The following is a 15,499-nucleotide window of genomic DNA, read 5'->3' as shown; positions in this document are numbered from 1 at the left end:
TGTGTACGAGGTGTACGGAGCAGAGCCGCGTGTGTACGAGGCGTGCGGAGCAGAGCCGTGTGTGTACGAGGTGTACGGAGCAGAGCCGCGTGTGTACGAGGTGTACGGAGCGGAGCCGCGTGTGTACGAGATGTACGGAGCGGAGTTGCGTGTGTACGAGGCGCAAGGAGCGGAGCCGCGTGTGTACGAGGTGTACGGAGCAGAGCCGCGCATGTACGAGGTGTACGGAGCAGAGCGGCGCGTGTACGAGGTGTACGGAGCAGAGCCGCGTGTGTACGAGGTGTACGGAGCAGAGCCGCGCGTGTACGAGGTGTACGGAGCAGAGCCGCGCGTTTACGAGGTGTACGGAGCAGAGCCGCGCGTGTACAAGGTGTACGGAGCAGAGCCGCGCGTGTACGAGGTGTACGGAGCAGAGCGGCGCGTGTACGAGGTGTACGGAGCAGAGCCGCGCGTGTACGAGGTGTACGGAGCAGAGCCGCGTGTGTACCAGGTGTACGGAGCGGAGCCGCGCGTGTACGAGGTGTACGGAGCGGAGCCGTGTGTGTACGAGGTGTACGGAGCGGCGTACATATGGAGCCGTGTGTGTACGTTGTGTATGGAGTGGAGCCGCGGGTGTACGCTGTATCCAGCTGTATACTCCCTGGTTCGGTCAGAGACACCGCGGCTCTTTATCAGACTGTAGAAGAACTGACACTGGACACTCGGTAAAACTGCGCTCGGACGTCTCTTGTTTCTCGCACAGATATTGATAACATAAGATGGAGTCAGACGAACCCTCCTACAAAACCTGATAACAAAGTCATTACTACAGGCCTGGATGAGAAACGGATTTATTCTACAAGAAACGCTGGGGCCACAAATGAGAGAATCCGGGCCCCGTGGCTGGCTACTCCGGAACCCCAGCGTGTTAGGACCAGACGGGGTCTTTGTCCCTGGAGCTTCTCTGCTCGGTATAATGAGACTCTGATCTTGTTCTTATAAAGAGGGTTGGAGTAAAATAGAAGCTGCCTGAATATGAGGACCTTGTCTGATCTCTATGTCCTTGTGTACAGAGCTATGGAGATAGCGCTATTCTCTGTATAATAGATGTGATGTCGCTGGAGCCCTAATATTCCTGTACAGGGGTCTCTGTAGAGATAAACTTACCCCAGCATTATGGATTGGGAGATGGAGAAAAAGGGATTGGGGAATTCTGCTATATGGGAGAGTTTGTCCAATATTCCAGTAGTTCAGAAATTTAAGTATCTGGGGATTTACATTACTAATAAACCACAGAAGTTTATTCCTTTAAATCTAAGTCCACTGGTTATTAAAATGAGGAACAACGAGTGTATATGGGAAAAGCTACCTGTGTCAGCCTTGGGTAGAGTAAACCTCATTAACATGTGCTTAATGCCATGCATTCTATACGTTGTACATAACTCACCTTTCTGGACAACAGCTTTAGAGACTTTGTGTGGAAAAGATGGACCCCTAGAATAAAACTGGAAAAATTGCAATTACCAAAAAAATCAGGGGGAGGAGGGGTGGTAGCTTTGCCTCATATATAGGGCTACTACTTAGCTTCCCAATTTCAGCACTTCCGAGGCTGGACACTGAAGTTGGCCCAGGGAGCAGAATCAATTGTATTAAAATACTTGGGAGGGTGGGAAAAATTTACTGGAGATACTGGAATCACACAAATTTGTAGATAGCCCGATTATATACCCCACCCAGTCACTGGTCCATAATAATTGGTGGACATATAAAAGACTAAAATGACAGACTGCACAAAGTACATGCCTATCTGGAATAACTTTAATCTAGAGGAGTTGCAGAGATTGGAGGGATTTGGAGAATCGGAGATTGAAATATGTGCATAAGCTATACTCGGATGACCATCTCAAGTAGTTCAAACAGCTGAAACAGGAGTTTAATTTGCATGAATCTGAATTCCTTAAATACTTGCAACTAAGACAAGCAATATGGGCTGAGGAAGCCATCTCTAATCTTTCTACCGGGTGGGCCATTTATATGGATACACCTAAATTAAATGGGAATGGTTGGTGACATCAACCTCCTGTTTGTGGCACATTAGTATATGGGAGGGGGAAAACTTTTCAAGATCTGTGGTGACCGTGGTGGCCATTTTGTAGTCGGCCATTTTGCATCCAACTTTATTTTATTCAATGGTAAGAGGGTCATATGACACATCAAACTTATTGAGAATTTCATAAGAAAAACAATGGTGTGCTTGGTTTTAACGTAACTTTATTCTTTCATGAGGTTTTTTACAAGTTTATGACCACTTATAAAATGTGTTCAAAGTGCTTCTCATTGTGTTGGATTGTCAATGCAACCCTCTTCCACTGATCGCAACACCACAGAAGAAATGCTAGCACAGGCTTCCAGTATCCGTTAACATGAGTATGGGTATGGTTTTACTGAAATGCACATGGTGGGGAGGGTGGATGTTCATTCTGGGTTGGGAAGGGGGAGAACTATATGGTTGTTATTTGAATGACATTGAATGAACAATTGGTTTATATAGGTATTATTCCTGTACATGTACTGTATGACGACATTTAAAATAATTATTCTGATGTAAACTATGTTATTTGGTGTTTAATAAAGTTTATTGATTAAAAAAAAACATTTTTCACATTCTGAACAGGAAAAAGGCTTCTACCGTGTGTGAAGTCTCTGGTGTCTAATAAGGTGTGATTTCTGTACAAAACATTTCCCACAATCCGAACATGAAAATGGCTTCTCCCCTGTGTGAGTTCTCTGGTGACTAACAAGATCTGATTTCTGGTTAAAACATTTTCCACATTCTGAACATGAAAAAGGCTTCTCCCCTGTGTGGATTCTCTGGTGCTTAGCAAAATCTGATTTCTGGTTAAAACATTTTCCACAATCTGAACATGAAAAAGGCTTCTCCCCTGTGTGAGTTCTGTGATGTGCAATAAGTTGTGATTTCTGTATAAAACCTTTCTCACATTCTGAACAGGAAAAAGGCTTCTCCCCTGTGTGGGTTCTCTGGTGATTAACAAGAACTGATTTGTACTTAAAACATTTCTCACATTCTGAACATGAAAAAGGCTTCACCCCTGTATGAGTTCTATGGTGTGTATTAAGATGTGATTTCTCTACAAAACATTTCCCACATTCTAAACAAGAAAAAGGCTTCTCCCCTCTGTGGGTTCTCTGGTGATTAACAAGAACTGATTTGCAGTTAAAACATTTCCCACATTCTGAACATAAAAAAGGCTTCTCCCCTGTGTGAGTTCTCTGGTGATTAACACGATCTGATTTATGTTTAAAACATTTCCCACATTCTGAACATGAGAAAGGCTTCTCCCCTTTGTGAGTTCTCTCATGTGCAATGAGCTGTGATTTCTGGTCAAAACATTTCCCACATTCTGAACATGAAAAAGGCTTCTCTCCTGTGTGGGTTCTCTGGTGCTTAAGAAGAACTGATTTGTGGTTAAAACATTTCCCACATTCTGAACATGAAAAAGGCTTCTCCCCTGTGTGAATTCTCTGATGATTAACAAGGTCTGATTTCTGGTTATAATATTTCCCACATTCTGAACATGAAAACGGCTTGTCCCCTGTGTGAATTCTCTGGTGATTAACAAGAATCCATTTCTGGTTAAAACATTTCCCACATTCTGAACAGGAAAATGGCTTCTCCCCAGTGTGAGTTATTTGGTGTATAGCAAGATGACATTTCTGTCTAAAATATTTCCCACATTCTGAACAGGAAAAGGGCTTCTCATCTGTGTGAGTTTTCTGATGTTTGCTAAGACTTGATTTCTCTGTAAAACATTTCCCACATTCTGAACATGAAAATGGCTTCTCCCCTGCGTGAGTTTTCTGGTGACTAACAAGATCAGGAGGAGCAATTTGTTTTTTAATGCTTATTTTTTTACTTTGCTTTTCCTTATTAGTCGGTAATGCATCAGAAGACAGGACCTGTTTTAAATGATCAGATGAAAGATCTTTGCTGTGAAGGGATGATGGTATATCTGGAGTAATGTCATTCACTTCAATTCTATCTTGTGGGATCTCAAGATCATCTGATTTAAAAATTGAAGATGTCTGCTGTCCCTCTGATCTCCTGGTAGAGTCATCTGCTAAGAATAAAACCAAATATTATTTTTGAATAAAATATCCATGATATTTTTATTTTTGAACATTTCTACTTAAACTGTCAGTACAGATGGTAAGTTATGTAAAAATATTAAATTATTCACCAAGACAATGACAGTTCACAGTCTAATAGAAAACCTCATAGGATGGATCAGTAGAGCGTAGTGTTCAACTCTTTGCTTATTCCGCCTCCCAAATATGGAATAAGAAGCCACCAAACAATGTTATGTAGGTGAAATAATACCAATAAAAACTTCTACACATCTCACAAAAAATAAGTCCCCACTCAGGTCCATCATCTCATCAAGAATGTGAATGAGCCTTCAAAGAGATGTCTCAATTCCACAAAGATAAGAACTTTGTAATAACTTTGGAAAAAATACACTTAAGACTACACAAAAAATCTCATACATTTAATCCTTACGCAGAATGAAAAAGAATCTAATGAAGTATCTCCTGAGTTGGAAAAAGTAAAAATAGAACTTTGCATTAGAATCACAAATAATCAAGTTACAAATTAAGAAATTGGTCCCTACATAGACGGAAATAAAACAGAGAAAGAAAAATACGTTTTCACGAGACAAATCAGATTATAACGCCGGTTGTATTTTCTACTGGGGTAAACAAAAAATCAGACAGTGGAATTATCAGGAAAAAAACATCAACTGATTATTGAACTACTGATTCAGACTCAGGTGAGTATAAATTAGATTTATTTATTTATTTATTTTTTACAGGGCACATTGGCTTCAATGGATTAGGTGTTAGGTGACTATAACTGACTTTTTTATTTTTAACCACTTCGCGCCAGAGCCTGTTTTTGCCTTCGTGACTGGGCCAATTTTTTCAATTCTGACCACTGTCACTTTATGAGGTAATTACTCTGGAACGCTTCAATGTATTCCCCTGATTCTGAGATTGTTTTTTCATGACATATTGTACTTCATGATACTGGTAAAATTTCTTCGATATAACTTGCGTTTATTTGTGAAAAAATCGGAAATTTGGCGAAAATTTAGAAAATTTTGCAATTTTCAAACTTTGAATTTTCATGCCCTTAAATCAGAGAGATATGTCACACAAAATAGTTAATAAATAACATTTCCCACATGTCTACTTTACATCAGCACAATTTTGGAACCAAAATTTTTTTTTGTTAGGGAATAATAAGGGTTAAAAGTTGACCAGCGATTTCTCATTTTTCCAACAAAATTTACAAAAACATTTTTTTAGGGACCACATCATATTTGAAGTCACTTTAAGGGGTCTTTATGACAGAAAATACCCAAAAGTGACACCATTCTAAAAACTGCACCCCTCAAGGTGCTCAAAACCACATTCAAGAACTTTATTAACCCTTCAGGTGCTTCACAGGAATTTTTGGAATGTGGAAGAAAAAAATTAACATTTAACTTTTTTCACAAAAATGTTACTTTAGACCCATTTTTTTTATTTTCACAGGGGTAACAGGAAAAAATGGACCCCAAATTTTTTTGTGCAATTTCTCTTGAGCGTGCTGATACCCCATATGTGAGGGAAAACCACTGTTTGGGCGCACTGCAGGGTTCGGAAGGGAAGGAGCGCCATTAGACTTTTTGAATGTAAAATTTGTCTGAATAATTAGCGGACGCCATGTCACATTTGGGGAGCCCCTAATGTGCCTAAACAGTGGAAACCCCCCACAAGTGCCACCATTTTGGAAACTAGACCCCTTAGGGAACTTATCTAGATGTGTGGTGAGCACCTTGCACCCCCAGCTGCTTCACAGAAGTTTATAATATTGAGCCGTAAAAATAAAATTTTCACATTTTTCCCACAAAAAATGTTTTTCATTCCCTAATTTTGTATTATCATAAGGGTAACAGGATAAATTGCACCATGAAATTTGTTGTGCAATTTCTCCTGAACACGCCGATATCCCATATGTGGAGGTAAATTACTGTTTGGGCACATGGCAGGGTTTGAAAGGGAAGGAGCGCCATTTGACTTTTTGAATGTAAAATTTGTTTGAATAATTAGCGGACGCCATGTCACATTTGGGGAGCCCCTAATGTGCCTAAACAGTGGAAACCCCCCACAAGTGCCACCATTTTGGAAACTAGACCCCTTAGGGAACTTATCTAGATGTGTGGTGAGCACCTTGCATCCCCAACTGCTTCACAGAAGTTTATAATATTGAGCCGTAAAAATAAAATTTTCACATTTTTCCCATAAAAAATGTTTTTCATTCCCTAATTTTGCATTATCATAAGGGTAACAGGATAAATTGCAGCATGATATTTGTTGTACAATTTCTCCTAAGTACGCTGATACCTCATATGTGGGGAAAACCACTGCTTTGGTGTACGGCCGGGTTCGGAAGAGAAAGGAGCGCTATGTTGGCTGGGATAGGCAGCAGACACCATGTCACATTTGAAGAGTCGCTGACATGCCAAAACAGCAGGAACCCCCACAAGTGACCCCATTTTGTAAACTACACCTCTCAAGGAATTCACCTAGGGAAGTAGTGAGTATTTTTTAATTTTTAAATTTATACCATTGGGCAGTGAAAAAAGCATAATTATATTTTTACCACAAAAAAATGTTTTACCCTCAGATTTTACATTTTCACACAGGGCAATGGGTAAAAATGGTGCCGAAATGTGTCACACAATTTCTTCTAAAAGTGGCAATACCCCATATGTGGCTGTATCGTACCGCTTAGCCATACGGTGAGATCTGGTGGGGACGGAGTGCTATTTGACAATTGGAGAACAAATTATTGTAGAATAGGCATTTGGATTTGGGAGCACAAAATTTTCTGAATTTCTTTTGGGGGGCAAGGGTCATTTTGCTTTTCCAGAGCCTTTCTGCTACCAGTAACTTGGAAGTCCCTTATATTTTTAACAGATGACGGACCTGAGTGGGGACTAGCTTTTTTTGAGGACTGAGTTGAAGCTTTTATTGGGAACATTTTATGTAACATTTATCCGGCGATCTAGGCTGGGCACTTACATCGGGGTTTCCATCTAATTTTCCAAGTGATGTAATTCAGATGAAACCCCTGCGGGATCCATTCACTGTAATGAGGCAGCAGAGTTACTCTGGACACCCTCTGGTCTCTGTTTAGCGGTGTCCTTTTTTTCAGAAGTGCACAAAACTGTGGCCAACCGCACTTTTATGCACGCCTAAAACAAATGACACCGTGGGATCCCAGGCTAGACGGCGTCCACAGTGGCCTATATCTGCCTCATTACAGGGAATCTTCCGTCATGGGTTCCGGCTGAATCATGTATTTCAGAGATTTACACGGAAACTCTGGTGTAAGCGCTCAGTGCAGAGCGCAGGATAAATGTGAGCAGAGCCTTACTGCGATCTTTGGAGACATAATAAACAAATCAGTAAGAGGTGAAGAATTGGTTTTATTTAGTTTTTACGCCGTTCCTAGTGTGATATAACTGATTAGATTACTTTATTCTTTGGGTCGGTGCGATTACAGAGATACCAGATTTATATCGGGTTTTTATGACTGACAGCTGTCACACACTAAAAGACGCTTTTTTTGCAAAATCTAGTTTTTGCATCACCATATTTTGAGAGCTATAATTTTTCCATATTTCGACCGACAGAGTCATGTGATGGCTTGTTTTTTGCGGGACGAGTTGACATTTTTATTGGTATCATTTTTGGGTACGTGACATTTTTTGATCGCTTTCTATTCCGTTTTTGGGAGGTAAAATTAACAAAAACAAACAATTCAGGAATTGTTTTTTGAGTTTTTTTTTTATGCCGTTCTACGTGTGGTAAAAGTGATCAGGCAGCATTATTCTTCGGGTCAGTACGTTTACAGCGATACTACACTTACTGTATTTTTTTTTATGTTTTGGCGCTTTTACACAATAAAACAATTTTATAGAAAAAAATATTTTTTTGCATTGCTTTATTCTGAGCGCTATAACTTTTTTATTTTTCGGCTGATGGAGCTGTATGGCGGCTTTTTTTTTGCGTAACAAGATGACCTTTTCAGTGGTACCATTTTTATTTCTATTTTGTTTTTTGATCGCATTTTTTTCCACTTTTTGTTTGGCGATATGATGAAAAAGCATTTTTTTTGCTCCGTTTTTTATTTATTTTTATTACGGTGTGCACAGAAGGAGTTAATTAGTGTGACAGTTTTGTAGCTCGGGTTGTTTCGGATGCGGCGATACCAAATATGTGTACTTTTTTTGGTTTTGTAAAAATATACGGATTTATTGGTTTAATATTTTATTTATTTATTTTTATTTATTTTGTGATTTTTTTTTAAATAGTTTAAAAACTTTTTTTTTACTTTTTTTTACATTTTTTCTTAGTCCCTGTATGGGATATTAATTTTTATTTTTCTGATCACTGATCTCATGTAATATAATAGACATGTATTACATTACATGAGATCTTCCCTGACTGTTTCAGTCAGAGTCTTCTGTCTGGCTACAGCTGCAGCTGAGCCAGACAGGACACCATATATGGCAGAGCTGGAGGCGGTCATGTGACCTCCAGCTGCCATAGCAACCCCAGGTCCTGGAAGGACTCGGAGGTCTTCGGAGAGGTAAGTTGACGACCCCCTCTCCTCCTGCTGTCTCCTATATGCCGCGATCACTATAGATCGCAGCATATAGAAGACAGCTAAGGGTTAACATCACTGGGACCTGATCTAATCAGGTCCCGATGATGTTCCCTGTCAGAGCTAACGCTCTGCACCGGAATCGCAGCGCTTGCAGGACCCTGGGGGTCCTGAGCGCTGCGAGACCACCCACCGTTTTTAAACGTCGGCGCTGCACAGAGCCCAGCAAGCGCCGACGTTTATCTACAGTGGGCGGTCGGGAACCAGTTAAATAAATGTGTTAAACAGGGTGTGGACTTTTATTTCTAACGGTTTACTGAACAGTCTTCATCAGTAAAAAATGAGTAACTACTGAAGAAACCTCTCTGGGGTAATTAGAGTATGGGGCTCGGTGGCTCTTGGGAATTTAAACTATCGTAAGGGACAATATTTATTGTCAGATGAGTTTCAAGTGGAAATATTAGACATTTAAAAGAGAACTTTTTATAATAGTGCTGAGCTGAGGTGTCTTAAATATAGATCTCGGGCATTTGGAAGAGGCAATGGTGACTTTTTTTAAAGACTACCAGGAGTTACAGACTCACATAAGTGAGGCAGGCCGATCCCATCACAATCAAACTAACATAGAATGAACCTGTAAAAAAAGACATAGATTAAAAAAAATGTTACATCCCCATGAACAACGTATGTATGAGGGGAGAACTCTAACACTAAACTGGAGTTGCACTAATTTATGGTGGACCATTGGAGCAACTATGACTCCTCACCAGAAGAGTAGAGAAAGTATTAGCGCCCCCATGTCAGGAGAGATTGTGCAGTAATCTGAATAATTTAGGATTGAAAACAAAGCTATGACGCAAAGTGAATCCATGAAACCAGGATAAAGGGAAACTCTGTTGTTACTGACAAATTCACACTTGGCCCTCACTGCACATTAAATGCTGTCGATCATAAAAGTGAAGTTTGGCCAGAAAGACTGGACCTGGTCTTGTAGGGACCATATGAGCACATTCAGCAGCACAGAAGGGAGAGAAGGGAGATTCATCTGTAGCACCCTGAGGATTCGGCTGCTACAGGGGTATTGCACCTCAACCCAGAGGTGTGATATTCCACTCCCGGGTAAGGATGGAGTGTGGATCTGAGCTCGGTAGGCTGCATGCACTACATACATCCCATTTCCGAGGAACAGGCCGACGGTACTCCCACTTAGAAATGTGCAGGTACGACCGAGTCTGTTCCTGGCTGGAGTGGGAGGGGGGTGGTACATCCCATGTAGTGTAGGGGCAGATAGGGGGAGCAGCCTGGGTAAAGTTAGGAGCTCATTGGGTGCTGGTCACCTGAGCTCACACATAGAGGGATATTTAAGGTGGGCACCAACTAGAATCAGGGTCAGACGCAGAGAGTCAGATGCAGAGAGGATCAGCTGCAGAAAACAAGTCAGGAGAGGAGAGAAGAAAGACCAAGACCCAGAGTGAGAGAGGAGAAAATAGAAAGACCCAGAGCACAGAAGAGAAGGGACCCAAGAACCCAAATCAGAGCACCGGGTGAGGAGTCAGCATCAGGGTACCGGAACCCAAGCTGGTGGGGGCAGAAAACAATCCCCAGCCAGAGACCGGAGACCGTGGGCAGTGTCTGCCACGGTCACCCACCACATTCACCCCGAAGGCACACCACATGAAGGGTCAGGGAACCCAGGGCCAAGGGTGTCCCAACAGAAGGCCCGAGGGAGCTGGACCTAGGTGGATCACTGGTGGGGACGGCTGAAGAGAGGACAGAGGGAGAGCTCAGGGCCACGCTCCGGACTTGTTTGGGGGTTGGCTGGATCCAGGACCTGGTGGACGCAGCACGGCTCGGGTGGTCACTAGCAGCTGGAGTGACCAGTACAACATCTGCAGTAAGTAAACACCCTTAACTGCACAACCCGACTCTGTCTTCACTGCCGTCTGCACTACACCACCACAACCCCCATCCTCTGCGCCTGTCCCCTCTGAGGCTATACCCCTCCCGTTGGGGGTTATTTCACCAAGCTGCGCACCCACCATCAGCCTCAGCGGACCCTGCTGCAGCGGCGGCCACAGTGACCGCATCACAACGGGTGGCGTAGTCGACACAAAAAGAACTTTAGTAACATCTGTAGAACTGCCACATCACACTGAGCTTGACGCCCTGGGCACGGGACCGGGTCACAGCCGCTCGGAGACTACAACCCCCCATCTGATCCGGTGCCGGGTATTCCCCTCAAAAAGGAATATGTCCCAGGGGGCGCGTCACATCCAATAAGATATCAGGGATCTAGGAAGGCTTTAAGTTCTATAGAAAAGGGCTTTCAATCTCTAATGGCATTTGCCTAGTTTTGGGTGGAGGAAAATGTGATCAAGAGGCAAAATGTTGATCGCACAATTGTGATACGGCTGGACTACACCACCGATAAAGCAGCCACAGTCAGTGACTAAAAACCAAGCAATGTGAACTGAGGTCTAAGATGGTACACATGCAAGAAATAGGAGCATGTTTACACTAGCAAAAAGATGCAAAACCTACAAAAGACAAAAAATATATCTCATACCCTACCATCATTATATATAAATGTAAAGCAAAGTTGCATATGAAATATAGGGTACTTAGTGAACTATTTTTGATCAAAAAAAGTATACAAGCCATCCTTGTCGCTGGTGGGACGGCTTGTATACTTTTTTTGATCAAAAATAGTTCACTAAGTACCCTATATTTCATATGCAACGTTGCTTTACATTTATATAAAATAATGGTAGGGTATGAGATATATTTTTTGTCTTTTGTAGGTTTTGCATCTTTTTGCTAGTGTGAACATGCTCCTATTTCTTGCATGTGTACCATCTTAGACCTCAGTTCACATTGCTTGGTTTTTTGTCTTGTTTGCATTCTGTGCAAATTAGGGGTGTGGCATCCCCCTTGTTGAGCTGGTTAGTATATATGTAGCTTACCACGGGCTTAGGTGGTCTGATATTGGGACCCGGTTCTATTTGTCTACCCTTTTATATGCATTACTTCAACTTTGATATACAGTAAGGTTTTTAATATAGACAGTGTAGGACCGTCCCAATTTAGGGTCACCTTGTCGCTGGTGGGACGGCTTGTATACTTTTTTTGATCAAAAATAGTTCACTAAGTACCCTATATTTCATATGCAACTTGGCTTTACATTTATATATAATAATGGTAGGGTATGAGATATATTTTTTGTCTTTTGTAGGTTTTGCACAGTCAGTGACTGAAGAATCTGTGACTTCTCTGCATTTAGTGGTTACTACTCACCTGGGTAGTCATATGTAGGAATCTCCTCTTTACACCGCTCATCACCCCTCACATATGTATCTGTAGTATTAATATGGGTCAGATCTTCACCCTGAAACAAATATTGTGAAAGTCACAGACAGATGGAGAAGTCTCATCTATGATCAGCTCTAATCCTGCCATCTCCACCGTTCTCATTACACAAGTATAAAACACAAAATACTGGTGGATAAAACAACACTGAGCACAAGACCTTCACAGCCGTCTACACATCATGGTGGAGATCTCATGACACCTTTTCTCCATCTACCTGATGATCCCGAGGAACATTGGGAACTTCTTGTTTACAGTCAAGTGAAAGGAGAGGATGGGGACATCTCTCTGGTGTTGTCCTCTTACTGGATAGATATAAAGGAAACACATACAGTCACTAAATTCATTCTTTACATACAGAGAATTATAGGCCGTGTATATTTAGTCCTGTCTATTACCTGGTGATGCGAGGGGCTGGGGAACCTCCATCATGACATCCTTGTACAGATCTTTGTGTCCTTCTAAATACTCCCACTCCTCCATGGAGAAATAGACAGCGACATCCTGGCACCTTAAAGGAACCTGACACATACAATGATAGCGTCATCCCCCCAATCCCTTCATAGCGATACTGTATAATGTCCAAGCATTCCCAGCAATGTCACCTCTACAGTCAGCAGCTCAATCATCTTGTAGGCGAGTTCCAGGATCTTCTGCTCATTGATGTCCTCATGTATCATGGAGTGAGGTGGAAGCCCTGTGATTGGGCTAAGGGGTCTTCCCCATCCCTCAGACACAGGGTCCTGAAAGCGCTCACTAGAGGTCTTCTTCACTACTGTGTAATCCTGGTTATGGAGAGACCGTTAATAAATCTCACTCCAGACATTTCCAGAGTCCTCACCTCTCCAGTTCTGTCCATCTGTTATTCCCATAGATAAGAATGATGTAATGTGACATCATCAGAATCTCTCACCTCTCCAGTAAGCCGGAAGAGGATCTCTAGGGTGAGGTGTAATATTCTCTCCGCCATCCTGTCTCTGTCCATATCTATCGTTGATGGGTAAATCAAGAAAATTCTGTTATATAGAAGATCACTGAGAGAATCTGATATTGTAGGGAAGGGACCTGAATGAGAAGATGAGCTGATGGAACATCATAAAAATCCTGTGTAATAATACAATTACTGGAGATAATAAGGGAAAGAAACAGTTTCTTCCTCAGAGTCTGTTGCTGAATACATTTCTCATAGACTCATCTTCCATAAAGCTAATTCTCGTCTCATTTACCGACGCTGGAATCGGCATTAGCAAAACTGCAGGAGATATTCATTACACGTGACATGAGAAATAACTATTTCATGATAAGGACGACATCTTCATCTTCTACTACGGCTCTAGAACCATATTTGGCCAGAGTCTGTCACTGACTACATCTCCACCGGCCGTCTATATGAATGTTTCCCGTCTTCCCCAGACTGTAATCTTCTATCATGTTATATCTCCTGTCTAATTCACACACAGAAGTTTGAGGCTTTTATAAAAGATTTTTTGTTTGCACAAATACCGAGGACAGAAATTATTTGATACCAAAGTCTCCATGTACAGCATTTTATGTGGTTTATTTCTGGCCTTAGGCTTTCCTATATTACAAGAAAAACACCAGAAAAAAAAAAACATATTAAAATGTTTCAAAAGAAAATTGGCGCCAACAATTCTTGTAAAAAGAAAAAAACATGCAAAAAGCAGAAGACACGTTTTATTTTTTAACACGTTAAACATTTGTTTTTTAAAAAGAAATGAACTCTTTTGGGCACCAGAACATAGATGTACACCGCAGGGATGGCACAGGTACGGCTACAACAAAATCCCTGGCAGTTTAACCACTTGCTGCTGTGAAAAGCAAAAATGGCATCTAAGAAGATTTGACTGAATTCAGCTGAATGCCCCTCCTCCCCCAAGTACTCGATAGTATGGGGCTGCCCAGTTACTATGATACTTAAATGCCTAATAATGGTGTTTGGGCCTGCAATGTACGAAAGTCTATTAGGCCGGACCAGATGCAGCGTCCATTAAGTTACCTTTTAACACCCCCCACATTAGACTAAAGTTGCATGACAGTACTGATTTTGGGTTGACTATATAATGTATTTGGAGGCCTCCTGACAGATGTCAGGGCAGAGAAGGATCTGGGATCCTGAATTTCAGAGGCTAATCCGTTTGTTCTTCCTGTAGATAATCGTCTGCTAGGAGTCTGGAGGTGACTCTCTCATACAGACCACAGGAAAGCTGGAATATTTGTGTGTATGGGGCAGTCGGGAGAGATAGCCATCTGTTAAATGATAGTTCAGCCAACACTTATCTCATGTGTATGGGGCCGTTAGTATTACACTGACAGGCAGTGATAATACACGGCACTATAGTAGTACAGTGCATCATCTGAGCAATCAGAGACTTCTGTGTTGTACGATTGCACTAAGGAGAGTTGTTTAAAAAAGTAAAAAAAAAAATTTTATGTGAAAATATATATCACAGTTTTAGCAAAAAGAAATTCCATCATTATAGGAAACAGACTTACTGTACAATATTAGTTAAGCCTAATAGTGTCATAGATAGAAATAACAGGTTCCACAGCAATAGCTGTAATTGGCCCCCAACCTCAAATGGAAAAAAAAAATTTCTATATATATTTGGTGGAGTCAAATTTCCCGACTCTGCAGACCACATGCTGCCGTTGATAGAAAGAAGCATTGAAACAGATGTGAGTGCCAGGATTTTTTTTCTTCTATGAACTGTGTCTCTCCACGTGCACCAACACTCGATAACGGAGTGCAGACTTCTTCCATTGAACTTGACAGAACCGTACCAGATGGTATGGTGATGAATGATGGAGACCAAGGTCCTAAAATAAACTTCAAATTCTTGTTAAAAAAGAAATGAGAAGTACAGGTGCGTCTCACAAAATTAGAATATCATCAAAAAGTTAATTTATTTCAGTTCTTCAATACAAAAAGTGAAACTCATATATTATATAGGGGGTATTGTCAAGAGGAAGATGAGAGACACCAGACCCAACAATGCAAACGAGCTGAAGGCTGCTATCAAAGCCACCTGGGCTTCCATAACACCTCAGCAGTGCCGCAGGCTGATCACCTCCATGCCACGCCGCATTGATGCAGTAATTGATGCAAAAGGAGCCCCGACCAAGTATTGAGGGCATTTACTGAACATACATTTCAGTAGGACAACATTTCAGATTTTAAAAACATTTTTCAAACTGTTGTTATAAAGTATTCTAATTTACTGAGATAATGACTTTTGTGTTTTCATGGGCTGTAAGCCATAACCATCAACATTAACAGAAATAAACACTTGAAATAGATCATTCTGTGTGTAATGACTCATATATTACATAGTTTCACTTTTTGTATTGAAGAACTGAAATAAATTAACTTTTTGATGATATTCTAATTTTGTGAGA

General features: G+C 41.4%; 1 protein-coding gene across 1 annotated transcript; it reads right to left on the bottom strand.

The window, feature by feature from the left end:
* Window positions 1-2,361: 2,361 nt before the first annotated feature.
* Window positions 2,362-14,992, bottom strand: LOC141198583 (uncharacterized). The gene is made up of 6 exons (XM_073663008.1): window positions 12,996-14,992; window positions 12,688-12,867; window positions 12,481-12,604; window positions 12,300-12,409; window positions 12,011-12,101; window positions 2,362-4,118 (listed from the first exon to the last, which is right to left on the bottom strand). The coding sequence occupies exons 1-6, from the start codon at window positions 13,065-13,067 to the stop codon at window positions 2,665-2,667; spliced, it is 2,031 nt and encodes a 676-aa protein (XP_073519109.1). The 5' UTR covers window positions 13,068-14,992; the 3' UTR covers window positions 2,362-2,664.
* Window positions 14,993-15,499: the final 507 nt, after the last annotated feature.

Source organism: Phyllobates terribilis, unplaced genomic scaffold (genome assembly GCF_046119375.1).
Source record: "Phyllobates terribilis strain yellow unplaced genomic scaffold, ASM4611937v1 Scaffold_98__1_contigs__length_5973952, whole genome shotgun sequence".
Classification (NCBI taxonomy): Eukaryota; Metazoa; Chordata; class Amphibia; order Anura; family Dendrobatidae; genus Phyllobates; species Phyllobates terribilis.
This window is presented reverse-complemented; position numbering and strand designations above follow the sequence as displayed.